Source organism: Giraffa tippelskirchi, chromosome 12 (genome assembly GCF_054371585.1).
Source record: "Giraffa tippelskirchi isolate mGirTip1 chromosome 12, T2T-mGirTip1v1.2.pri, whole genome shotgun sequence".
In the NCBI taxonomy this organism is placed as follows: Eukaryota; Metazoa; Chordata; class Mammalia; order Artiodactyla; family Giraffidae; genus Giraffa; species Giraffa tippelskirchi.
Genome location: NC_137286.1, coordinates 98,823,656 through 98,850,803, shown reverse-complemented (window position 1 = coordinate 98,850,803; position 27,148 = coordinate 98,823,656). Strand labels below are relative to the sequence as shown.

General features: G+C 41.0%; 1 protein-coding gene across 11 annotated transcripts in view; it reads right to left on the bottom strand.

The window, feature by feature from the left end:
- STARD13 (StAR related lipid transfer domain containing 13) overlaps positions 1-27,148 on the bottom strand; it is a 396,772-nt gene that overhangs the window by 140,963 nt on the left and 228,661 nt on the right. For 2 of the 11 annotated variants that reach the window (XM_081551846.1, XM_081551848.1), the window contains exon 1: positions 23,142-23,703. The exons of the other annotated variants lie outside the window; for them this stretch is intronic. In XM_081551846.1, the coding sequence (XP_081407972.1) occupies positions 23,142-23,310 (169 nt within the window). In that variant the 5' untranslated portion in view covers positions 23,311-23,703. Of the gene's footprint in view, positions 1-23,141; positions 23,704-27,148 lie in introns of those variants that run through there. 11 annotated transcript variants of the gene reach the window in all.

Below are 27,148 nucleotides of genomic sequence, written 5' to 3'. Positions count from 1 at the left end.
AACATACACCTGATTTTAAATATAAATTTGCTTACACTCAAAATCATCACTTTTAATAGCATCTTTCACATTTGTTGAAGGAAAGAGAAAGGGCAGATTTCCAGCTAGGATACTGCCCTCCATGCTGCAGCCCCAGTGGCCAACCATTGCCAACAGGGCTCCAGTTGCTGGGACTGGTTTACTCTGGTTTCATTTTATGGTCCCCCATGTTATATGGTGTGTACTCAAGTCACTGAGATGTGTCCCATTAAATGGTGTGTACTCAGTTGCTCAGTCGTGTCTGATTCTTATTGACTCCACTGTAGCCCTCCAGGCTCCTCTGTTCATGGGATTCTCCAAGGCAAGAATAGTGGAGTGGGTTGCCATTTCCTCCTCCAGGGGATCTTCCTGACCTAAGGATTGAACCCAGGTCTCCTGAGCCTTCAGCATTGGCAGGCAGATTCTTTATTACCACTGCGTCCCCTGGGAATCTTCCATGTTATATGGGGATGTTACCAAATCTGAGGCCTAGAGAGGTGTAAACATCCACTTTAGTCTGTTACTACTGAACAGAGATTGAAAACTGACTTTGAAGTCTAACAGATACGTTCCTGAGATCAAGCCTGGACACTGTCCAAGGCACAGTGCTCCGTCAGCCCATGGAACCACCATCAGACACTAGAATTATTCAGATGCTCTCAGGTAATATGTTTTGTACATTCGTTCATATCCACAAACTGAAGCATTTTTCTATCTACATTTGATAATCTTTACTTTATCAATACATTTACAGAAGAATTCACAGGTTTGGTTTTGAGATTCTCCATAGTATAATGTCTTGGTAAACAGGATTTCCCCCCAACTGAAACTAAAGGTATTTCCTGAATAAACGTGGAATCAAGAATTTCCAGGAAGTCTGGTAACTTGAATCAAAGTTAAGACTTCTTCCTCTGAACTCCCCAGTGGAATCCTGTATATTTTTATTAGAGTACATCCCTGATGTGATTATTTAAATTAAAATTTGCCTGCCTTGCAAATCCCTACAGGGCAATGACTATGACCTCTTCATCTTTCAATGTACAGTCTTCAGAGAAGATTCTGGCACACACTAGGCACTCAAGAGATACTTGTAAAAGGAATGAACAAAAGGATGGATTTGCTCGTATCTAGATATTTTTAAATTTAAATCTGTGGCTCTCAACCAATGATGCTTTCTTCTGCTCCCTTAGGAACACATGGCACTGTCTGAAGACACCAGACATTTCCAGTTTTGTTTCTCAAATTGGGAGTAGGACTCTTCTAATATCTAGGCGGTAGAAACAACAGATGCCTCAACATACTACAACACATGGGATAGCTTCCATAAAAAAGACTTATCTGGGCCCCAAATGTCAACAGTTCTGGGGTTGAGAAACCCTAAATTAGATACTGAAGATCTACAAAAATTCCATAAGCAGACAAGAGATTGCAGAAATAGGCAGGTTTCCTACTAGGAAAAATGCTGTGGCACCCAGTCAAATCACTTACAGAAAACATTCCACAGAAACATAAACCAAACTGGAGCTCACAGGTGGTCATTTTCATCTCATAGCTCATTTCTGTTCTCCCCACAGAAGCCTCAGCCCGTCTTTGGACTTTCAGAAGTCAGTGTTTGTTGCTGACCCATAGCCCAGAATAACCCACAGAACGAGACTTTCATTCAGTAACAGTGGCATTATTTTTTATTGTGGGTCACAGCTCATAATATGCAATTCAGCTAAAAGAGAGAGATACGAAACATTCAAGATGACTGGCAGGAGAAAACTCTAAAAATGCTCCAGCACAACAGGGAACTAAAATGTCACAGGAAATTTTTTTCTTGAAAATGGAGTGGCTTATGAATGCTTCATTCTTCCCAGAACAGTTAAAACACTGTGTGGGCTGGGCTGCCTGAGTTCGGAAGGCAGGCCACTTGTCCTTTGTTCTGTTGCTCACCCGTAGAAGGCTTTCCCTGGTGAACTGGGGCCCAGGAGCAGTGAGGAGATGGGAGCAGAAGATGCTTCACCTAAGGGAAGGATCTGGGTTGAATTTATCCTCCCTTCGGAAGTAAAGAGACTGCTTCAAGCTTGGGACCAGAGACTAAGCAGAGACAGCTGCGTCTCTCACTGCAGATCATATCTGCCTGACATTTTAACTATCATCTGTTACCTAAAGATTCATTTGTCCAAGGCAGAGGGAAGCCAGCTCTCGCACTGACATGGAATACAAAGTGATGAATGGGCCCACCGGAGAGGAGGACTCACAGCCAGGCATTGGGTGGCATTAATCAGGTGTCCCGTCTGCTGGGGGCCTGCCTTTGCCAGACTCCCTGTGCTGTTTTCTCTCCAGTTAGAGCACGGGGGCCCTAGCGGGCGGTGCTGGACCGCAGCTGCCGTTTTTAGCTTGTCTCTTAGAGATGTGACTAGGACTCCAGAGGGATAATGAGTGTTTCTTTTTTGACAATCTGTGGACGATCCAAACTTTCTGGGATTTAGATTAATCTCCTGTTCGGCATGTTTGCAGGACGAGAAAACAATTATCTCCAAAATTACAAGTAATTAGCTATTTGCTTGTTATTGTAAGATAAGATCTTACTGCCCTCCCACAACACAGCCAGACCACACACACACACACACACACACACACACACAGGTGCCCTGTGCTTCAGTTTTTCAGTTGTTAAGTCTCTTTCTGGGAGGTTAGAGCACAAATGCCACCCATGCCTTATCCTACAGTCTTAACCAAGCCTGTGTGAGCACTGCATCCACCTCCTGAAGGGGAAAGAAAACACGGGAGCACCATATTCTTCATGGGATTTGTGCTTATTAGCAGAGGTGTGATGTACATCGCACTGCCTGGGGCATGAGAAAAGTGAGAACAACCACTGCCCCCTCCAAGTTCGCTCTCTCTAGGCAGGTGCTAGGCTGGCTGAAGTATCAATTGGAGGTGAGAACATGAGACTGAGGATCTCAAGATGGCTGTCTAATTCTGGCTTCATCACTGACAGGTTGTGGACTCTATAGCAAGTCCGTGAGCTCCTCTGAGGCCCAGTTTCCTCATTTTTATAAGGGGGATTAGAAAAATCCCCTGTAAAGCAGAGTTTCCCAGCAGTGGCAGTATTGGCATTTGAGGCCAGATCATTCTTTGGTGTGGGAGGCTCTGCTGTGTATTGTGGAACGTTTGGCAGCATCCCTGGCCTCTATCTATTGGAAGCTACTAGCATCTACCCTCCACCCCCAGTTGTGATCATCAAAACTATCTCCAGATATTGCCAGTTGTCCCTGGAGGGTAAACTGTCCCTGCTTGATGACCACTGCTATTAAAAAAAAAAAAAAAGGCCATCTTCTTTAATTTCTCAAGAAAACAGCATCCAGGAACTTAAACTCTATCCCTAAGGATTCAGGGTAGCATTAAAGAAGAAAAAGAAGCAACAGCAGCAGCAGCAACTATGAGTAAAATGAGAGAACTCAAGAGTTTTCATCTGTGGAAAATAGGGTTTCAGGTAAAATTGAGAACTATTTGACTTCGCTTGGAGACTGTTCTCCAGCCTAACCTTGGAAATTCTGGATTTTGTTCCAATTCTGGGCAACAAGTCGGGGTGGAAGGATATTCTCCTTTGCACAGGGTATTAGGGCTTAAACAATTTAATGTATAAACAGAACAATGCCTGTAGCTACTCATGATACAATCACAATGAAAGAATTAGTGCGATGTAGTGTACACAGGAATGTCACTGAGGCAATCTCTGCACACCTCGGGGCAAAACCACATTGCATGATGACTCTAGTTATAGCACTTCTTCCAGTTGTACAATTCAGAGTAATGAATCAATCAGCCAAAGGCCAGCCAAAGGCCAGCCACATGCCAGCAAGAATGGCAGGAACCCAGACTCTGGGCTTCCCTGGTGGCTTAGCAGTAAAGAATCTGCCTGCAATGCAGGAGCCGAAGGAGACCAGGATTCAATCCCTGGGTCAGGAAGATACCCTGGAAGAGGAAATAACAACCCGCTCCAGTATTCTTGCCTGGAGAATTCCATGGACAGAGGAGCTTGGCGGGCTACAGTCTGTGGAGTCGCTAAGAGTTGGACACTACTGAAGTGGCTTAGCTGTAGCAGTAGACTTAGCCAATGTGAGTTACAAAACCTATCTGTGAATTCTTTGGCCCTTCTCCCAACAAGTAGTGTTCCCTTCCCTTGAACCTGGGCAGATCTTTATGATACAGCAAAAGAGACCCTATACAGTCTTTGAGGGTCATCAAGAGAAGGCATGTGCTGTTGCCTTGCTTGCAAGGCAGTCTCCATGCTGTGAGGAAACCTAAGCTGCCCCCTAGAGAGGACACAGGTAGATGTTGCTGGCAGCCTCTGCTGAGGTCCCACATTTCAGGCGGTCAGTCCTGGGAGTGAAGGAGGCTTTGGATGATTCCAGTGCCCAGTCACTGAGTCATCCACAGCCTTCGAGTTTTTTCCAGCTAAAGTCACAATCTTAGATTGAAGGCAGGAGAATGGGACGACAGAGGGTGAGATGGCTGGAAGGCATCACCAATTCAATGGACATGAGTTTGAGCAAACTCCAAGAAATAGTGAAAGACAGGGAAACCTGGCCTGCTGCAGTTCATGGGGTTTCAAAGAGTCAGACACGACTGAGCGAATGAACAACAACAACAAAGTCACAATCATCATGCGGCAGAGACAAACCATTTTTACTGTATCTTTTCCAAATTCCTGAGCCACAGAACCTATTAGCGTAATAATGGTCATTTAATGCCACTAAGTTTGGGGTGGTTTGTTACACAGCCACAGTCACATACCTCCATGAGTTCAACCACTGCTGCTCAATGAATGTATTCACTGGGGAACTTGGGTCTTGTAAGATTAGCTCAGCTAGGGATTGCACCAGAAACAGAATAGGTTTCCATTGTGCATGGTGAGGAGCTTAAGGCCACACATTCACCAGTGCTATCTAGAAGTCTGTCTTGTAGTGTGGAAGTTATAGAGGCTGTGATTTCTCCCATGCCATCCACATAGAGAGCAGCCTGACCAGCAAGAAAGGGAGAATTAGGTTTATGTGTAACTATCAGACAAGAATGTTAAGTGTGAATCCTGAAAGGAGGACACTCCCTTGGGAAGCCAAGAACCTTCAGGAACTGGTAATTGGGTCAGTCATATGCTGTCCTAGAGAACAAGCTGGCGCTGACCCAGAGTTTGAACCATGACCTCTAGTTTTTGCTTCTTGGGAGAGATCATGGGAATAAGTGTGGCCATGACCTTCTGAGAAGAGAGACTTTGTCTGACTCTCCATGACCTTTTGCCCATCTTGATGTATAGAGATAGTCATCTTGATAAAGAAGGAGAGAAGCAGACTGGACTTGAGGGAAATGGTGAAAGGTTGTTTTCTAAACAGGAGTTAAGAGACTAGAGTGTGTTGAGAAAACAGAATGTGTGCTTTCTAGCAGAAAATTCAGTATCATTTGCACATTACTTGAGTAAGCACACAAACTCTGTCCCCTGGGGGCTCTTTAGGCATCTCATTTAATTGGGATTTAACCTGTGGCTAGATTCAGAATAGGAACTACAATTCAGGCAAAGAAGTAAAACTTTATATTAATAGCTCTTATAAAAAAAAAACCTCTATATGAGAATTTTTATTCAGTACCAGTGGGGTGCCTGCCTGAGGCTAATATGTGTGATTTCATACTTCATAAAATATTTAAATATCTTTAAATTACTTTTAGAACAGTTCATATTTGAAATTCTTTTTTTGATACAATAATGACTGACTGCTTAAGAATTTGGTATAAATGAGATCACATGCCCTATAGACCCATTTGTTTATTGGGTTCTCTACAAATTAATCTGGTTTCAAACTATTTCAGCAAATTGGCCCAATATAACTAGTGTTTTGGTTTATTCATGTTTCTAAAATCAGGCACTAAATTTTGTTTCTATTTAGGAATATAATACTCTTAAAAAAGCCTTTCTTTGAGAAATGAAATCATTCAAGCCAATTTGTAATGTCTAGGGGTTTGGTAGCACTAGTGGTAAACAATCTACCTGCCAATGCAGGAGACATAAGAGCCACAGGTTCAATCTCTGGATCAGGAAGATCCCCTGGGGAAGCAATGGCAACCCATTCTGGTCTTCTTGCCTGGGAAATACCATGGACAGAGGAGCCTGGAGCCTGGCTCCAGTCCGTGGGGTCCTAAAGAGTAGGACATGACTGAGCATGCACACACACAGGAGTTTAAAATTTAAATCTCTTTATTACATATATTAAATTCATTTCATATTAGTACTTAATTTTATTTATTCCTTACTAGTAAATCATTGAATATGTATAGTCTCATCAGATAATTCAATTAAAATCCAGGGAAACTTCCATTGTAAGCTGACCCAGAATTTACTAAGCAAGGGTTACTAGTAATATAAATCACTTGACAGGTATCTCCAAGTAGAATAAAAATTTCTAGTAGAAGATATAGTAATAAATTCAAACCAATGAATTCTTAACATAATGAGTAGGGGAAAGACATGAAGAGATAAATTGGTAATTGGGAATATTAAAGTTTTAAGGGCATGTAAATATTCTGCTATTCTGAAAAGTTACGGAGCTAAATCCTATGTTTATCATTTCTTTATCACCACAGTTAAAATCCTCATCCCTCGGGGTAAGGTAGTCATTGTAACAACAAAACTAAACTATAATGCTTGAGCTGTGGAAGAAGATAGAGTCAGCGAGCCCTGGGTTTGAGTCCTGCTAGTTATTTGGGTTAAATGTGAACAAGGAACTTTAGCATGTCTGGGTCTCAATTATTTAGCCTTTTACTGACTCATTGGAAAAGACCCTGATGCTGGGAAAAACTGAAGGCAGGAGGAGAAGGGGACAACAGAGGATGAGATGGTTGGATGGCATCACCAACTCAATGGACCTGAGTTTGAGCAAGCTCTGGGAGTTGGTGATGGACAGGGAAGCCTGGCGTGCTGCAGTCCATGGGGTCAAAGAGTCAGACACCACTAAGCAACTGAACTGAATTGAACTGACAATGGGAACACCAACAGTACCTACTATAAATGAGAATTAAATGAGACAATTATTTATCATGCATAGATACAGTCTGGCCATAACACACGCTCCTTGATTATTATTCGCTCTCGCAATTAATTCTGACAACTTCAAACCCATGTTCACTTACTTATCTTTCTAAATGACTGTTTACAATCAACTACTTCTCTACTCAAATTCTCTCAGTAGCACCCCATTGCCTACCACAGAAATTTCAAACTCACTGAAGTCTGGCCTCAGAGTTCTTTTCCAACCTTATCATCTCATTTCCTACAACCACTCATTTCACCAGATTTATAATACATTTTTTTTATTATAGTTAATTTACAATGCTGTGTTAGCTTATGGTGTACAGTAAAGCAACTCAGTTATATATTTTTTTCATATTCTTTTACATTATGGTTTATTATAAGATATTGAATATAGTTCCTAGTGCTGTACAGTAGGACAGACTACATTCTCTTTTTTTTGGTGGTAGCTAATTGTCAGCTTTTTTTTTTTTTATAAATTTATTTTTAATTGGAGGACAATTGCTTTACAATATTGTGTTGGTTTCTGCCATACATCAACATGAATCAGCCATAGGTATACATATGTCCCTTCCCCCTTGAACCTCCCTCCCACCTCCCACTGTATCCCACCCTTCTAGGCTGTCACAGAGCACAAGGTTTGAGCTCCCTGCGCCACACAGCAAATTTCCACTGACTGTTTTACATATGGCAGTGTATATGTTTCAATGCCACTCTCCCAATTTGTCCCACCCTCTCCTTCCCCAACTATACAGTGGGATGGACTACATTCTTAATTACTTAAATCTTACTTTTCAATTCATTCTGCTGCCCTACTTAGAATGAGTTCCTCTGATTTTTGCCCAGTGGAAACACAGCCTCTTTCCATAGCTCAGGCCCAATAACCTTTTTTCCTTATATTACAGCCCTGCTGACAATGCACTCAATATAAATGCCTATGTTTTGATAACCTGTTAGTCATTCTTTTGAACTGTTGGTGTTAATGATAGTTTATGTCTTAACTCACTTAATTGTAATCTCCTTGAGGGCAGTGATCATGCTTTACATCTCGATAATTTTCCATCACACTCAATATCAGCAAAGGTTGTGCAATTGACTTTGAACAGTTATTTGTTGAAATACTGACTAGATTAGATTCTCCATTAGTGTAACTGATGGAGAGGAAGTGATACTCATTCCCAAAATGTAGCCTCTCTTAAATATTTGTGTTAGTTATTGCAATGTTACCAAAGATGATTTCATGAGAAATTCTCCACCATCCCAGTCCTCCCAGGAAGAGCACAAATGCTAGTGTCGCAGTGTTAGTACAGGGGTAAGCTCTCTGTAAATTATGTACCCTGACTTTTTGAGAACTGAGAAGAGCAACGATGTGCTTTACACCAGAAGGGAGAGTTCCATGTTCTTGGATGAGTTATTCCCAAGGAATTAATCCACAGTGGAATGGGCAACTTTCTGTTTCCATTCTGTTTCCTTTTCAGATGAATGAACGTACATTGAGCCCTGAGTAAGTGCTTGCCTCTGTGATACCAACTTTGCATGGGTGACAACACTTCATTGCATAACCACTCCAGGCCTTCGATGCTATTATTTTTATTCTCATTTTAAATAAGGAAACAGGCATACAAAGGTCATAGAAGTTGCTCAAGATCACAGAGCCAATCCATGCTGGAACCAGGATTTGAACCCAGGTCCAGGGAACACCAAAGCCCAGGTTTTCGTTCACTGCTCATTGCACCTGCAAACTACACAGCCTCCCAGAGCCAAAGGAAAGATGTCTGAGAGAATTCTTCTCTGATAAATCAAGGCTCTGAAGACTTCCTAAGTCCCATGTCAAGTTATTTGTATCAATCACAAGACATGATAATTTATTTAAATGGCTAATCGTTGAGCAGAGCCAGCTAGAAACAAGAAATGTGTTCTGCTAAGATAAAGGCCGCAGAGAAACTTGAGAGCATCATGAATCTGGGCGGTGGTGGAGATACACTAGTGTCACCCTCATATGCAAGATGTAAGTCAATAAGAACAGGCCCAAACACAGGAGCCGTACAAAGTAAGCCCCAACTCTTCAGTCCAAATAGGTCAGTTTTGCTGGAGCAAAGGTTTTAGGAAGCCTTCACAGGCTTGGTTTATTCTCCATCAAACATGCTCCTTCCTCTTAATTCATAAAGGTACCCTTCAAATGCCACTGTACTCAAGACATTCAGCCTTTCCAAGTAAAAACTACACATATAGAGTATTCAACAAAAAAGATTTTCACAGTGGTCTCAGCTTAGTAATTGCCCATCTTGGAATCTAACATCATCAGCACACTCAAACAGAAACCTGGTATCAAAACTATGGGACAATCCCCCAACATCTTAAAGGGATATGTTGATAACGTGTGCCTGCTTTCACCTTTCTTTTCCAAGGCTATGCAGCCCAGGCTGTGCTGGGCAAGGTCCCAGGAAAGCACTGGGCACATCCTTTCTTCATCAGATAATCTGGGCCCGTGACATCAGGTTCCTTCAGGCCTCTCGGACTCAGACAGTCTGCTGGGACCATGGTTAAGATCTTTCAGGCCTCCGGCTCGACAGCCACACCAGGCTATCCTGCCTAAGAGGACCATCCACACTGCCCATTAGCCTTGGCAGGAAGCCCGATTTATACTGGAGATTCTTAACATGGAAAGCATATGATCTGTGGCATGCTGACTTGTCAAAGTCCCCGAGTCTGTCACACAGTATCTTTCACTTCAAAAGGTTTTATTCTGCTCATGACAATGGGAAATTATTCTTTAAGAGTGAATTAGCTGAGTAAAAAATACGATGTAAAATTCTTGACATCTCAGAAAGGCAGAAAAATAAGAGAAAGTAGAGTTCAAAATGATCCTAATTAATCATATGGATTCCCTCACAGCACATCAAATATATAAAAAGAAAATATAAAATAAAGTTAAGAATTAGTATACCTTGTCTATTTGAAAAACAACTAAAAACAAAACAAGACCACAGAGTGGCACATTATTTTCATATCCTGGAGGGTGATATAAATTATTATTCAAGGAAGAGAAGCAAGTGTGGTGATGTTTTGTGTCTAGCTGAGTACTAAAGAGCTGGGGCTTGCTTTGTATGGCTCTTGTGTTTGGGCCCATATTCAGGCACAGAGATCCCTAACAGGTGCCCTGACATCACTTAGCCATGCCAGAACTGAGGATGACAATTTCTGTTTGAACTGATTTCACACTGATTTTTTTCTCTTGATAATATCACTGAATAACAGGAGCTGGTATATTATTCCCATTTGATAGATGAAGAAACTGAGGCACCGACAGATTAAATAAAAGTATCCATGGTCATCAGGTCACGACAAAGTTGTCCTAGAACCCAGCCTCCTGCCTTCCAGTTCCCCAAGTTTGCCCTACAGCCCAGGTTTCTCTTTTCACTGGAAACATCTCTATTCTACTTAAGACTCATGGTGGTCCTTTGCTCTCAAAATTCATTTTCACTGAAAAGTTTTACAGCTTCACATAATTCGTGTGTCTGGTTGTTTTACCCATGATATAGACGGCTTGTATTGAAGAAGCAGTGCGATCTATACTATGGGTTATTTCTTTAAAAACCAATTATCTGAGAAAACCTCAAATCATATGCAATCAACGACCAAAGAATTAACCTTTTCTCTTTAGAAACTCCCTTCCCTGAGCACTCACACAAGCACAGTCAGTTCATCAATCTCTTTATGTAAATAGCAGTCATGCAACAAGGGAGGAGGTCTGTTTATTATTTTTGATCCTGTTTTTGCTTCTGGCAAAATTTCACAAACAGTAGAAGTTGGCAGAACATTGATATTTTCTTCTGACTGGCTACTGTTCCCCAGTTACAAGTGCAAAGCACAACTGCAACTATTCTGGTCTGCAGGCCTCAGCCATGACTGAGGTCAAAATTGCAAAATCTGGGGGGAAAATAAATCTCCATCCAGGGCTTCTGTTTGGAAATGGAGACCCTAGTTTAACATAGGCTTTCCTTCCAGTATAGGACTAGTGAGTTAGAAGTCTAGAGTCCGGAGAATACCACAGGTCTGACCTAATTCCCATCTGGATTCCCACCTGCAAAGGCCCACGGTGAAGATCACATGAGCCACTGAGCTCCGGGGCCCTAAGAGCCCTGGGGAAACCTGTGGGCCTACGCTATCCACCCTTAGCACTTTCTAGGAAGAAGGGCGGCATTTTGCAGGATTGGAAGTAGGGAAAGGAGGATGGGGGTGGAGGAATCTGTTCTTTCCCTCTGTTATGCTTGCTCCTACCTAATCTTGCTAGATTCCTTGCCAAAGGCCAAATGCTGCTGCCGCAACGTTTACTTTGGACAAAGAGTCCATGATGAAGAGCAGCCAGCCAGCGGGAGGGCAGTCAGTATGCAGGATGATCACGAGAAATCGCTGCTGGTTTTGGAGGTAAAGTCCTCCAACAACTTGAGGGACTGGTTGAGGCCGGGGCTGAGGGTGGTGGTGGGGATGGTGGTGCAGGGAACAGACAAGGTCCAAAGTGATGAAAAAAAACAAAACACCCTGCTTGGATCCAGGCAGACTTGCTTACATAATCATAAGGGTAATTATAAGGGTGCTGGGGTTTTCAGTAGTGAATGATGTGGGCTTCAGAATCACACAGACTTGAGTTAAAAGCCCACCTCTGCCACCTACTTGCTGGGAAACTCTGGGAAAGTTACCTAATTCTCTGAGTCTTTGTTTACTCATCTGAAAAATGAAGGCCTGTAAGAGTATGGCCTTGAGTGTTAGGCCTTCCTAGGTTTATTTTCTAGGTGAGTAAATTTAACTCTTGTGTCTTCATGAAAATTAAATAAAATAGTAATACATGTGCTGGAAACAGTCCCAGGTACATAATAGGGAACTCTAAATAAAAGTAGGTATAAGTATACTGTTAGTGTTTTAAAATTTTTGTAAACATTTCAAGAGCTAAAATTTGAGGCATAAAATTTATAAAAAGTCAAACCATCAATCCCAGACCTGAATATTTGATCTGAATGCATAGAAACATTAATAAACTATGTTGCCTCTCCATGACAAACCCCGACTTACACTTTTCTTTTCACTTGGGTGACCCAGTGGAAAAGTTCTGCTCAGCCCAGGAGGCATGGCTCGCCTGTACCTCTGGACACAGCTGTGTCGACTCCAACAGTCAGAAGGCAGCGTGACTGACAGTTAATGAGCTGAAAAGAACCTGTCTCCATTCCACGTCATTCCTGCCTTATGGAACAAAACAGAATAGAAGCTGCAGTGTCCACAGCCAGTTCCACTCAAGTAACCAACGACGGGACACAGAGACAAGAGAGAGAGGAGAAACCTCATGTGAAACAGAAATAGAATGGCTCCACAAGAAACAGAATTAATCGTAGAGCTGGAGGTGAGGAAGTAATTTTATTCTACGTGGAAGGGGGAAAGGAAAAAGTTGGACTCTGAAACCATCTCTACCCTACCAGTTAGTTAATGTTTTACAACCATATTGCTCACTGCCAAGTTTCCTCATTAGATCAAGTAAGTCTATATTTATCGATAGAGTCCACTCAGGGAAATGTGCTTTGCCGTACAGCAAAACCAAGTGAAAATTAATCTGCTTCCAAAGGAACAACTTGGGAAAAGGAGACTGGAAACATTTCAAAGTAGGAAAGTTGCATATGCATTTGTCAGGTCTCTGAAGGATTCTAGGGAACACAGCTTCCTAATTTGAGATGATTAGGACTATCTTACACACATATTCAAAAAGACAATGTCCATGGGACTACCCCACAAACTGTCATGCATTCTACCTGTGAACACATTACGATTATAATCGCTTTGCAGGGTTTCCAGGATGCCATATGCAGACATCAAATATTTAATCTTAGAAAACAAGGCTTCTACAAAGTTCAAGATTAACATTTTAGTTGTGATATGAAAAGACTGGACTAACTGATCTTTCTATTCTGTTAGTTTAGGGGTACCAAAATGGAGGAGGACCTAAGACTACATATAATCCATAAACAAATGAAGCAAAAGAATCCATGTTGACTTAGTCCATTCAACTCTTAAGGACAAATTTCAACAAATGTTAATGATCACATTCATATGCAGTCTTTCACTGTGGAGGAATTCAACAATTATGAAGAACAGTCCTCAATGAAAAGGAATGAAAGCCTTAGATGAAATGGGCAATGAAGACCTCTTAAATAACTTGTTTGAATTAGTTTGAGAAACAGAGTCCTTAATTTTCAAATTGCCAACTGGTCATTAGAAAGTTTATTTACATTTTACAGCATTTCTCTTCTATGAACTCCTCTGTGCAAAGACCACTGTAATACTGAAAAGTTTCTACAAAATTAAGAAAAATCTCAGTTAACGCACAAGTGGTACAGAACCTGCCTGCCAATGCAGGAGACATAAGAGATGCAGGTTCAGTCCCTGGATCAGGAAGACCCCCTGGCAGAAGGGCATGGCAATCCACTCCAGTATTCTTGCCTGGAGAATCCAATGGACAGAGGAGCCTGGCAGGCTACAGTCCATAGGGTCACAAAGAGTCGGACATGGCTGAAGCAACTTAGCAAGCACAGAGTTAACAGTTTAGAAAAATCACATGATGACAGGGGAACTCAGCTATTACAGATAAAACCATCAGATACGTAGATATAACCATCTATAGATTGGCCAGTGAGGCTTGTCTAGAACCTTGCTCCCACCCCTCCCCACTCCCACCCTGATAATCTCCCTGGCCTTCACTCCAGTCTAGCAAAAGCACAGCCCCTTTTCCCCCAACACTGCTGCCCTCTCTCCTCTTCAGAATTTACCACCAAGTCGTTCCCAGAGCCAGGAACATTTCCTGCCTCTTTTATTGGCAGAAGGTGGGGATCAACAGACTTTGCTATTTATCTTTATGAGTTGAAACTCGGCCTAAACCCACCATTTCAGGTCAGTTCAGGGCAACTGAGAGAGTAACTGCTGTGCCCAGGAAACCACAACTGGGAATGACAATGTTTTTCATTATGGCTTAAGATAAAAAACAAAATAATAACAACTCCTCTGCCTCCCTCAACACATACACCTTTTGTTTCAGATTTTGTGGTGAACACTTTCTGAGGACACATAAATGGGGCAGTAGGTATGTCTGCCTTAGCAAACTTGGTATACAGGACATAATTTATTCTTCATTTGCTCATACAGTACCTTGAAGGGCCAAATGTACATGGATGTTTGCTTACTACATTTTCTTACGTTGAGCCCTAGTCTTTAAGTAAGAATGGTTGGAATGTGATTGTCATTGGAATTGTGAATCTTTCTCATTTCTTATAGTGATTTTAAATATTATAGATAATTTGGGGGTAGTAAAACCTTCAGAGGAAAATGATTTTATGACTACTGTACTTTTTTTTCCAGTGTGCCCTCTGGTGAATACAAATGTGTATGAAATGCCACTGTTCACTTATCGAGATGGAATACTAATCAAAGGTTCTTGGCATCCATATGCATGATTTTCAAAATTACCAGGAAGAGGAGAGTTGGAATGCAGGGAGAGAATGCCTTCTTCAGCTCAAGATACTGACATGTAATTTAGTTATTTGGTGACTGCCAGTTCCTTTACAATCTCCACTCTCTCCTCTACACTGTTTTACCCTAGTGTTTTATCAGAATGTTAGAGACGTGGCAAAGCAAAACACAGGTACTTTAGACAGCTCTGCCTCTGTCAGACCTCTACAATTGTTAGGATTCCTATGGTTTGTGAGGAAAGTCATTTGAGAGCCTAGCCAGACATTTTGGATGTATTTCTATTGATTTCTTTTTTCTAACAGCATTAGCATGTTCTCTAATTTTAAGTCATTTTCTAACCATTCCATTTAAATTCATTTTGACCCTAAGCCTATCCAAAAAAGAGAATTCATGTCTTTTCAAACAATAGTGTATACATTTTCACAGTAATCTGTGTCTACCCTGCCCTACGCTGCACCATTCTACAGTGATTGCCATGACCCTGTATGACTTTACGGCAGAGGGATTTGGGTAACACGATATGGACTAATTCTTCATGCCTTCTGTTGCAGCCTCTTGATATTCTGTGCATTTCTCTCAAAAAGCATCAGTCATAATGTAGATGTTAATTCGTTATTTCTTTGCCAGCAGGAGGAAAAATAAAAAACCTTAAGAAAATCTGTAGTCTTCACGGAAAACTTGGTAAGTTGCTTATACAACTGGACCAAACAGATTTTACTAATAAAAATGACCTATTATCTATCAGGTCACTTTATTCTGTCGTTCTGAAAGGGACATTATGTAACCAACGATACAACTGGACCCGGAGTCAGAAATTGACTCTGAGCCACCAGGGAGAATTTGGGACCCCTAAAGAGTTTCCTGTTTCTTTCCTGTTGGGCAATGACTGCACTTCCCAGTAGTAATGGAATATTCTGAATTAGCTGCTATAATGTCGGACCCTTTTGGAACTCAACTAGGACTTCGGCTTTATTGTAGGTTAGACAGATCCAGAGCTAAAAAGCAATCATTTCTTTCTTCTGGCCCAGTAGAACGTATTTTGTAGGGTTACTTGAAGATTATTTGTACTATTATTATAATTATTAAGTCTGCCCATATACCTACCCCTTCAGTTTTCTGCTGGGGAAATGTGCAGAGGCCACCTAACCAGGGTAGGATCTTCCTTTTTGTTTTCATGAAAGATATCATCCTGCATTTACCCAGCTGATTTTTAAAGTATATGGAGTTGGTCTTATTTGAAAACAGAATCCTTGCAATGTTACTCTGTAAGATATAATCTCAAATTGTTAATTCATGCAACAAATATGTTCAAAGAAAATGATCTGAATGAACCACGCTGTCCTGCACTTTCCTAAGCCAGACTTTCCAAAATGTGTTCCTTGGGGAACATGGATTTCACATGTGTCACTTCCTGGTATCCAGTAAAAAATGGTTTAATGATGAAATATGTGAGTTTAAACAAGGTTAAATTACTTTCTTTAGGGTTTCTCTGAGCCTTTCATAAATATGAATTTCCAAGAAAGGAAAGGGGATGTAGTTTTTGTCAAAATTACTTAACCACAAAAACTTCTTCCTCCTGACTATCCATCTGTCTAAGTGTCCATCCATCCGTCCATGTAACTAGAGTTCTCAGACACAGCGAAATTGTCTCCAGTTTCCATGCTATTTCTAGGTCAAACCAAGGAATCAGAGGATTACATACTGGACCTCCTTGTGATCTGCCCACTCCATCCTCAAATAGTTTTACCGAATTAAAATTTATTGTTATGCCCCTACTTTCACTGTAGGATTCTGTAAAGGGTTTGCTATTGAATCCATTGTAAGAATGTTAAAAAGCACCATGGGATTTTTTTATGAGAAACTGCTCCTGTATATCAAGTCCCAGGGAAAGCTGTGCTGCTGTTTTTACCTTACAGACATGGCAAATCTTCCCTGATCATGTTTTCCTCTTTTCTTAGATTAGGAAGGCTCAAGCTAAACCTGCAGCATGCTTTTAATAATTATTCAGGGCCTTTTATAAATTTTTATATAATATCTCTATCTCTTTTTATCTTATTAAGTGACCTATTTAAAACTCAACATTCAAAAAATGAGAATCATGGCATCTGGTCCCATCAATTCATGGCAAATAGATAGGGAAACAATGAAAACAGCGACAGACTTTATTTTCTTGGGCTCCAAAATCACTGCAGATGGTGACTGCAGCCATGAAATTAATAGAAGCTCAGTCCTTGGAAGAAAAGCTATGACCAACCTAGATAGCATATTAAAAAGCAGAGACATTATTTTGCCAACAAAGGTCCACCTAGTCAAAGTTATGTTTTTTTCAGTAGTCATGTATGGATGTGAGAGTTGGACCATAAGGAAAGCTGAGTGCTGAGGAATTGATGCTTTTGAACTGTGGTGTTAGAGAAGACTCTTGAGAGTCCCTTGGACAGCAAGGAGATCAAACCAGTCAATCCTAAAGGAAATCAGTCCTGAATATTCATTGGAAGGAGTGATGCTGAAGCTGAAACTCCAATATTTTGGCCACCTAATGTGAAGAACTGACTCACTGGAAAAGACCCTGATGCTGGGAAGGACTGAAGGCAGAAGGAGAAGGGGATGACAGAGGATGAGATGGTTGGATGGCATCACCGACTCAATGGACATGACCTTGAGCAAGCACCCAGAGCTGGTGATGGACAGGGAAGCCTGGCATGCTGCCATCCATGGAGTTGCAAAGAGTAGGACGCAACTGAGCTACTGAACTGAACTGAACTGAATCAACCTACATTTTTCTTTTTCACCAGATTTACCTGTTTTAAAACTGAGTTGCATCTTCTCTGAACTACCTGAAATCCTTTAAGAAAATTAGGTAGACTGTAAATTAATATATAATGTCTTTACCCACACCAAAATCACATTCAGATTGCCCCTGAGGAGACAGAAGATGATTTTCACATGATCCTCATTTCATTCAAAGATCTGGTGTGCAATGCATGATCGCCTTCTTGTGTCTTCTTCCCTAGTCTCAGCACCTCATTCTCATAGCTCTAATGAGATGCAGGGACAGAGCACATGATCATCTGTTCCACTAAATTTCCACCAATGTATTTTCCTTTATAAGGGCTCAGTGGTAAAGAATCCTGCCTGCCAATGGTTCAGTCCCTGAGTTGGGAAGATTTCCTGGAGGAAGAAATGGCAACCCACTCCAGTATTCTTGCCTGGAGAATCCAATGGACTGAGAAGTCTGGTTGGCTACAGTCCATGGGGTTGCAAAGAGTCAGACACAACTGAGCAAGCATGCATTTTCCTTTATATAGGAAGTTTACTAAAACCCACTTGTTTTCTATCTAAGTAAGTCTGGGCCGTCAATTGCTCAGACCATTACTGGTGATTTTCTTTCTTTTTTCTCCCCCCTAACTTGTGCTTCTAATTGGCCACGATTAGCTTGCTAGGGAAATGGGGAACCTTGTTTTATGAGTTGACCAGTGTCCCAAATTTACTAAGAATTAAAGCACTGATTATGGGATGGGGCGGGGGGAGATATGAGGAAAAAATGAATCAATGAATTTCTCTTCACTTAAACTAATGTCACAAAATCTGCATCTGGGAAGGGTGTTTATAAGTTCAGAACTAATAAGCTCAGTGGAATGCAGCTATGAAAGACACAATTTGGTTAAAGTTAAACTCTCAAGTTTTATATGTGTACAAGCATATTGCTCTTTGATAATTTCCTTCTAGTACTTATTTTTTGACTGCTCACATTTTTACTATGTGATGATTTTTAAAATGTTATTCAAAGTTAGATGACTTAATTCACTTAACAGATTTTCCTGTAACTTCTGGTTGAATAGTGTCCTTTCTGTACAGGCCCTTCAGTCCACCAGCACAGAATAGAAAGAGGCTCTGATTTCATGAAATAGGAATTTCTGACAGTATTTTTTTTTTTTTAAAGAACTTTTGACCAGCACTCTCGCATGACTGACACATTCTCACCCTGTTTTCTGTGTTCCGTCTGTCTTTCTGCGGGTGTATTCATCCTCTATTTCTGAAAGTAGTTGACTAAGAGAATGCTAAGCACAGAGAAAGGGCAATTCCAAAAAAAAAAAAAAATTATTTAATTTTGGCTGATGCTACTCAGTTGGTGGAGGTCTCTTTCACCAGGGATGAGCAATGCCACCACTTAGGTTGGGCAAATCCCCAAGATATCATTTGATGGACAAATCCCCAAGAGATCATTTGACTTGATAGAGGAATGAGAGCGAATATATCACTAACGCCCAGTTCCATTCCCTGTGAACATAAAAATGGCAGTTTATTCCCCTCTAGTTGAGTTCAGGTGCTATCACTAAAAATAGTCTCAGATAAAAAGCCAATGAAAGTGCAAGTCCAATTTTCACTAATTCTCCTATTAGTGAAATTTCTACATTCTACATTTTCTATCAAGAAAAGAGGTGTTCTTCTGTGAGCATGGTGGTATACCTACATTAACTCTCTGATCCCTACAATCCTTGTAAGAGGCCAAGCATTACAATAACTCTATGGTACAGTCCAGGACTCCTCAGAAAGAAAGGTTTTACAAGTTTCTTTATAGTTATAACTAATCTTTACAGTCACAGCTTATACTGACATTTAAATAGTCCACAAGACTGGACATCCTAATGTTCCTAGCAAACTGATAATGAGAACATTAAACAGGTAACAAAGAAACATGCCCAGGTAGATGTTGAATGACATAATAAGGAAAATGTAAATAAGCATCATCTTTTTCTTAAAGTAATAACCTGTGATCACAGAATCCTAGAATTTTAGAGATGATGGGAATTTCACGTTTATTTAATTCAAACTCTTTCATTTTATGGAAAAAGAAAAGAATGGCCCAGAGAAGTTGTTACTTTCCCCAGATCACACAATTAATTAGCATCAGAAGTAGAATTAAAATCTGATTTCCATTTTACCATTTCCTTGACAAGATGTAGAAAAATTAGAAGTCATTGATTTGTTCCACATTAGATTGCTGCTCTGTTTCCTTTTTGGCTTTTGTCACTCTGGATTTAAATTTCCCTGCTTTACGCACTCTAGTTCAAGGAGTTACTGACTCAACCACAGAAAGATCCTGAGAACCAGAATCACAGTCTGACCATCTCATTTCCTCGTCAAGAAATGAAGGCCCAGTGAAAGTCTGAAACTTGCCACAGTAAAAGAATGAGAGAGTGTCTAAACAGAGCCTGCATCCCTGTCTCCTTTTTTTTCTAGAGTTCAGTGGACTTTATTGCAATCTGGTCCATTTCATGCTATTTCAAGCATTAACATATTTTTTACATTTAATAGCATGATGAATTCTTTCACAAAGCAAGTAATCACATTTATATATCCACCTCAATTTGAATTTTCCTAGTAAGGTGTGTGTGTACAGACTTAAGCATGGTGCACATGTAGCCAATAAATTGTAGCCATCTAATAACATAAAATCCCCATTCTCCCCTTCCATGGCCTAATATACTCTTCCTCCACCTCCTTAGCATCCTCCCTCTTGTCCATTCCAAGTGCCTGCCTGTGAGGGAAATAAGGACCATTATTATTTTCATCCTCTCTCCCTATAACAATTTCCCCATTGATTCAGCAAGATTGTGGGGTAAGGACTATGAGCAGTATGACTTATGTGATAAGTTTTTACTCTGAAAAACAACACTCTATTTTAAACATTGCTTCTCTTTTAAACTGGACTTAAGACTCCAGAACTAAAGAGACAGCTAGAGAAATGGTGCATGTGTATTTTGGAGCATATCCTAAGATGAGCAAGTTTAGATTCATCCTGGGTTTTAGCAACTCATTCTGATCCTATGCATCATCAAAGATTCCTTTATTTCCCTTCCTTGTTTTTCCCTCCCATGAGTGGATCTACTGTTGAATCATGTCCATGCCATTCAATGATTATCTCATTGTAATGAGGTCAGAGAGGAGCAACTTACTCCTGTTTGCACTGATCCCGACAGCCATGAAAGACTATGTCTTCATGCCCCCAAATTGTATTAATACAATGCCCAATCTTTCTTGAAATATCTACAGCAGAGTAATGAAAACCATTTTAGTGAATTGGCTGTCATTTCAAGATACCAATAAGTTGAGCTACAAAAAATAATGATGCTATTAATTTAATATGCACTTGATAAGCTTTAACTGAATGATTGTAGGCCATTAGTAAAATAACCAGACATCATGTACTATTGGGTACTAACTGCTCAAGGAAGGTAAAACATATAGCACTTTGTTCCACCAGAGAAATAAGACCTGACTGGAAATCTCATGGTGATTCTATAATATGGTTCAGTGCTATATCCTGAGTAGAAAAGATTGAAATATACAATTCAGAAATCAACCACAGGTTAGGTAGTTTAACCCTCACTATAAAAACTAAAAAATGGTTTAGAGTATGGTTGAGCATGGTCTCTACAGATACATTCAAATACCAGTTCTTACTATGTAACTTAAGAGAAATTATTTAAACTCTATGTACTTCTGTTTTCTCACCTTTAAAATGGGTATAATAATGGTACTCACCTACAAGGATTTACTTTTTGAGGATAAAATGAATTGAAATACATAATATAAAACCCTCAGAGCAGAACATGATACATTGTAAATGTGCAGTCAATATTCTCTACTATTACAGTAAACCAATGTATTCATACAGTAAACCCAGTAAAATGTTTTGCTTCTGCTTTCTCAAAGTCTTATGATACAACTGTACATTGTATTATTAACTCACCATCTAACTCATTATTAACAAATAACAAGCTCCTAATCATTGGACTGTTGGAATTCTTTCATGCTTTATCTATGATCATAACTGTCACTTAATTTTTAGGCATTCATTAGCTTCAAATATTCCATTGCCTAATATAAAAAAAAAGTAAGAATGCTCAAAATTTCTAATTAGACAAAATGAAACACTGACACAGAATACACTTTCAACGATCATACATGTGTTCATCACGTCTCAAGTCCTTATTGGAAAAATAATCTTCATTCCAGAAAGAACATGAATAATTTTTAATGAAATAAATCACTATAACTTCATTTAAGGAGATTTACAAAGATATTTGAAACTATTTGTATGCAATGTTTCTAACATAATATGTTTTATGAGCATGCTGAGGAACGTTTACAGAGCACAGACTATACAAGCCATCAAACTGTCACCAAACATTTATTGAGCCCCTGTGTCCATAATGATGATGATGTCTGGTAAAGCACTATTGTTAGAAATCTCTAAAACTAAAATGGAGCTGGCTTTTATTCTAAGCCTAGTGTATTTTTAAATCAAGCCACAGGGAAATGATTACTTTTGTTTCTATTCAACCAAGACCTGCACACAGAGTTTATGGAATGACATAATATCCTTCCTGAAATCAGACCGGTATGTAGGACCAGTATCCTTCACACATAACCAGTTCCTGAACCTTTAAAAACAAATCCTAATTTCCAAGGAAACAATCTCATCAAATGCTGCTCACTAGAATACATATTGTTCCTTTTGGAAACATTACAATAAGATTTTCATGATTACGAACCCCAGCTTCCCCTCTAAAATTCAATATAATCTTAAACTCATTTAAGTGGAAGTTATATTTTTGTAATGGCTCTAGAAAATCCTGGTCAATTTATGTATCACCAATATAATAATTTAGCTATTTAGTTAGTCTGCGAGGGTCTGGTTATAAAGTTCATAAACATATTGTATATGTGTAGGTATGTGTGTATGTATGTCTTTTAAATGGGCAACTGAAGTTTCTTAGGAATGCTCATCTTTCTACTCTACACAAACCTATCCTAGGATAAACAGCACATTTTAAACTATTTCTGGAGCATGAAGAGTTTTAGTGATTTTTTTTCCTCCCTTGAGAATAAAAAGGGACACCTAGCAGCTTGTAATCAGTATCCTCTCCTGTCTGCCTTACAAAGCTGGTGCTTCCGTCACAAGATTTGTTCTGAGGTTAGCAGACACTTTTACCTTTTACCAGAAGAACAATATCAACAAATCAGTGGCAACTGCTGACGTAAAAGTACAAATAGGCAGAGAGTGTGATTTTGGTTGTCAGCCCAAGGGCCTTAAGAATAGAATTTTAACTTTCTCCCGTCACTAACAGTATTCTAAAGAATCTCGGCAGGGCGGAAGTTAGTTCTTCCCCCTCTCCTAATTAGTGTCCAAGTTTTAAATGTGACAGAGTGTGAGGAACCTGCTGAAAAGCTCCTAAAATCCGTACTGAGGAAACCTGTTTCATTTATTCTGAGGACACACATTAAGTCTTGGAAATGGATGGTTCACGGTCCCATCCTGAAGTTCTCTGTGGACTTTACCGTTGAGTTATGTGGCAGCTAAGTGCTGTCACTGTTTGCTTAAAACGGCAGCCTGGAAGTTATTTCTGAAAGGTATGCGCGGCGTGGCATAGAAATCCATATATTGTAAAGTGAAAACAGTCATTTTTAAAAACGGGGTTAGCATGAAAGAGAGCCCACAGAAATCAGAATTAGCAACAGCCTTCCGCTACCAGCGACTCACCTTGTTGAATTTTAGTCACTAGCTGATGGCGTGCTAGAATCCGGCTCATCCTGTAAGGAGAGCGTCTCGTAGTCTGATCAAATCGCAAATACATCTCCTGGCCCTCAGGTGTCATGGCATTTAGATAGTAGCAACCTGAAGCTGGGGTCCGGGGTCCCTGACTCAACATCCCGGCAGACTTTCTTCTGCCCCCTCAGTCTGCCCTTGTGGCGGTTTCTGTCTGTCTCCAGCCTCAGTCACTGAGCGAGGCACCCAGCCCGGCAGAGCTCAACAGACCCAGCGATTTAAAAAAAAAAAAAAAAAAGAAAGAAAGAAAAAAGGAGTGCCAGGAGCCACAACTCAGAATTCCAGCCCTCGGCTCTCACGTGACCTCGCAGACCCAATCGGAGGGAGGCAAGAGACAGGACGGGACGCGCCGGGACGCGAGCCCCCAGGAGAGGCAGGTCCCGCACATCTGAGCGCGGTGCAGTGCGGGAGGCCCACGGGAGCACTGCCCTGCCCTGCCTGGCCTTGCCCTGCCTCCGAGCTGACGAAGCCCGGAGAAGCGGCACTCACTGAGAGTTCAAAGGAAAAGAGAGAGGGAGGAGAAAACGGCAGCAGAAGGAAAACAATGCCTGGGCACGGGAAAAATCTTTCTGGTGGTAAAGGTTAGGGAAAGCACGCTCGCCTTCTCCAGGGCAGCTGCAGCCCAGCCGGGTAGAAGATGGGTGTGACAAACGACCTACGTGAAAAGCCGCTTCACATAAGCATAAAGCTCTGAGTATAAATTACCACCCTTCATTACAAAGAAATAAATAAAGCTTTTCCAGTGAAGAGTAAACTTGAAGTGCTTTAACGCCCTGAGTAAACACACTCCAGGCCCCTGACCCTCCGCATGGGAGGTTGAGAGCTCTTACGGAGGAGACTGGCAGAGGTCAGCGTCTTTGTTGAATATCTATCCCTTTAAATTTTCCACTTCTCCAATTTTTTAACCACCCAGAGGCAAAATATTGATATTTTGAAAGTACCTCTCACATTTAAGACACTGCCAGGAATCATTGTAAAAATGCAGATTCATGCAAAGCTGCTGTCACCAAGCTGCCTGGGTTCAATAGAGAAGTTATGCAGAAGGAACAATACAGGCCTTACGGGAAAGGGGCCTCAAGAAGACACAAGAGCAATATTAGAGGGAGCAATATTATTTTTGACTGAGGTGATGAGAGCAGGCCACACAGAGAAAGAGACCTTTGGGTGGGATTTGAAAAAAAAAAAAGGGTGGGATTCTGACAGGCAGAGGCTGAGGAGGGCTTTGCAGGAGGGTCTGTGCCCACATGTGTGGAGATCCGGAACTAGAGTATGTGTTTAAGGAAACTGCCAGTAATTCCACTTGGCCGTATCCGAGTATACATATGGGAATAATTAACGTTTTCCCTCTATTTTTTTTCTCTTTAATATTGTTTGATGTGAAGAGGAAAAAAATCCATAGAAAACATATTATCACATTCTGAGCCTGGGGCTGAAGGAATAAAGGTCTTTGAAAAAGAGGCATATGGCCAAGTTGTTCTTACAGTTGGCTGACTCAAATTTAAATCTAGCCTGGCCTGGGATTTCGAATCCTAATAATGAAAAACTCTCAATTGAAAGTTCAACAGGGCTTAAATTAGGGCTTCGATTCTTGCTGTGTGTGTCAGACCTAACATCTTTCCCTGTGGAACCTTCTGCAATTCTGGGAAGCAGCTCATTTCACACAAATATCTTACTAGGTAAAAGTGAAAGTCACTCAGTTGTGTCTGGCTCTGTCACCCCATGGACTGTAGCCTACCAGGCTCCTCTGTCCATGGAATTCTCCAGGCAAGAATACTGGAGTGGGTAGCCGTTCCCTGCTCCAGGGGATCTTCCCGACCTAGGGATCAGATTGAACTCAGGTCTCCCACATTGCAGGCGAATTCTTTACCGTCTGAGACACCAGGGAAGCCCCATTAGGTAAATGAACACCTTAATAAAGATCCCTAGGACCTTCACTGGAATATATTCTCCCTCATGGCAATTGTGAACCTCTTCTGATAATCATGCAAAGAGGAAGTAAGGGTCAGGTTTTCAAGTCAGCATTGATACAGGAAAGAAAAGGAAGCTCTCATGGGTCATGGTGTTCTTTTTCCATTTTTAATTAGGATTTGATCAGAGTTTTTCTATTCCAGGGGATCTTTTGTGGACGGTGAAAGGGATCTAATATCTAGTGCCCCGTATGCAGGAAGCCTGGGCATGCATGGCAGAAAGGCTTAGCACTCCACTGCAATATCAGATACTCCAGAGGTCCACTTCCTCAGCTCAGATCCAGCACTGGCTTCTGTCTGATGGAGATAAAGATGTCAGCCACCTTGTGTACACCTTTAGGTTTGATAGTCCAGTGCTGAGGACATTCCTGCTGTAAATACCTGCCAGTTACTACTTTTCAACGGGAGAGTATAGAAGAGTAGAGAGAGCAAGAAGAAAGGACCTTGCAAACCTTGGATATGTTCTGGAAAACCAAGCAAAGGGAAGGAAATGCAGGAAATGACATATAGTTGCTTTTTAGCTGTGGATAACACTTAAAGAAAGACTGACCGATCACTCCCAGTGCCAACCTTGTAGTTTAATACTGATGTGGCTGCATTTTAAAAATAAATAGGAATGATTCCTACTAAAGCACTGCAGTGTATCTTGGCCAGGTTACCATTTAAAAAAATCACAATTCTTCCTTTGCACAATAATGAACACATGGATACTGAAAGTCCTGAGGTGTTTTGTTCTGAAAAGATCAAGATCATAAATATGTATTCTTTGATATATATCAGTTCAGTTCAGTTCAGTTGCTCAGTCATGTCTGACTCTTTGCGACCCCATGGATCGCAGCATGCCAGGCCTCCCTGTCCATCACCAACTTCCGGAGTTTACCCAAACCCATGTCCATCGGGTCGGTGATGCCATCCAACCATCTCATCCTCTGTCGTCCCCTTCTCCTCCTGCCCCCAATCCTTCCCAGCATTAGGGTCTTTTCCAATGAGTCAACTCTTCGCATGAGGTGGCCGAAGTATTGGAGTTTCAGCTTCAACATCAGTCCTTCTAATGAACACCCAGGACTGATCTCCTTTAGGATGGACTGGTTGGATCTTCAAACAGATACAAAATGTGAAACATAGTATTTCATAGGAGATGGCAATGAAGAACAAGAATTGAATGCAAATTAGAGCAAAAGAGGAATCTGAATTCCCTGATTAAAAGAAAGACAACTTAGAAGACAGCCCAATTTCTCTAGAAATCAGTCTGAGTTTTAATAAAGGGATCTATGAAGGATCATGTATAACATCTTTGTCTTCCCTGTGTCACATCCAACTTATTTTTTATGGTTAAAGTGTGTGTATGCTCAGTCGCTCAGTCGTTTCTGACTCATTGTGACCATATGGACTGTGGCCCACCAGGCTCCTCTGTCCATGGGATTTTCCAGGCGAGAATACTGGAGTGGGTTGCCATTTCCTCCTCCAGGGGATCTTCCAAACCTAGAGCTTGAACTTCTGTCTCCTGCATCTCTTGCATTCTCAGGCAGATTCTTTACTGTTGCACCACCTGGGAAGCCCATTGGTTAGAGTGCTGCTGCTAAGTTGCGTCAGTTGTGTCCGACTCTGTGCGACCCCATAGACGGCAGCCCACCAGGCTCCCCCGTTCCTGGGATTCTCCAGGCAAGAGTACTGGAGTGGGTTGCCATTTCCTTCTCCAGGGCATGAAAGTGAAAAGTGAAAGTGGAGTTGCTCAGTCGTGTCCGACTCAGTGACCCCATGGACTGCAGCCCGCCAGGCTCCTCCGTTCATGGGATTTTCCAGGCAAGAGTACTGGAGTGGGGTGCCATTGCCTTCTCCAATTGGTTAGAGTAGTATCTATAAATCTATACAATTGCTCACCATGGTTTTGCCATTTTGCATGTTCAGAATACCATATTTAAGGCAGGTAAGTAACATTATTTTCTCATTAGCATCATTAATGTCTTGTTTCAT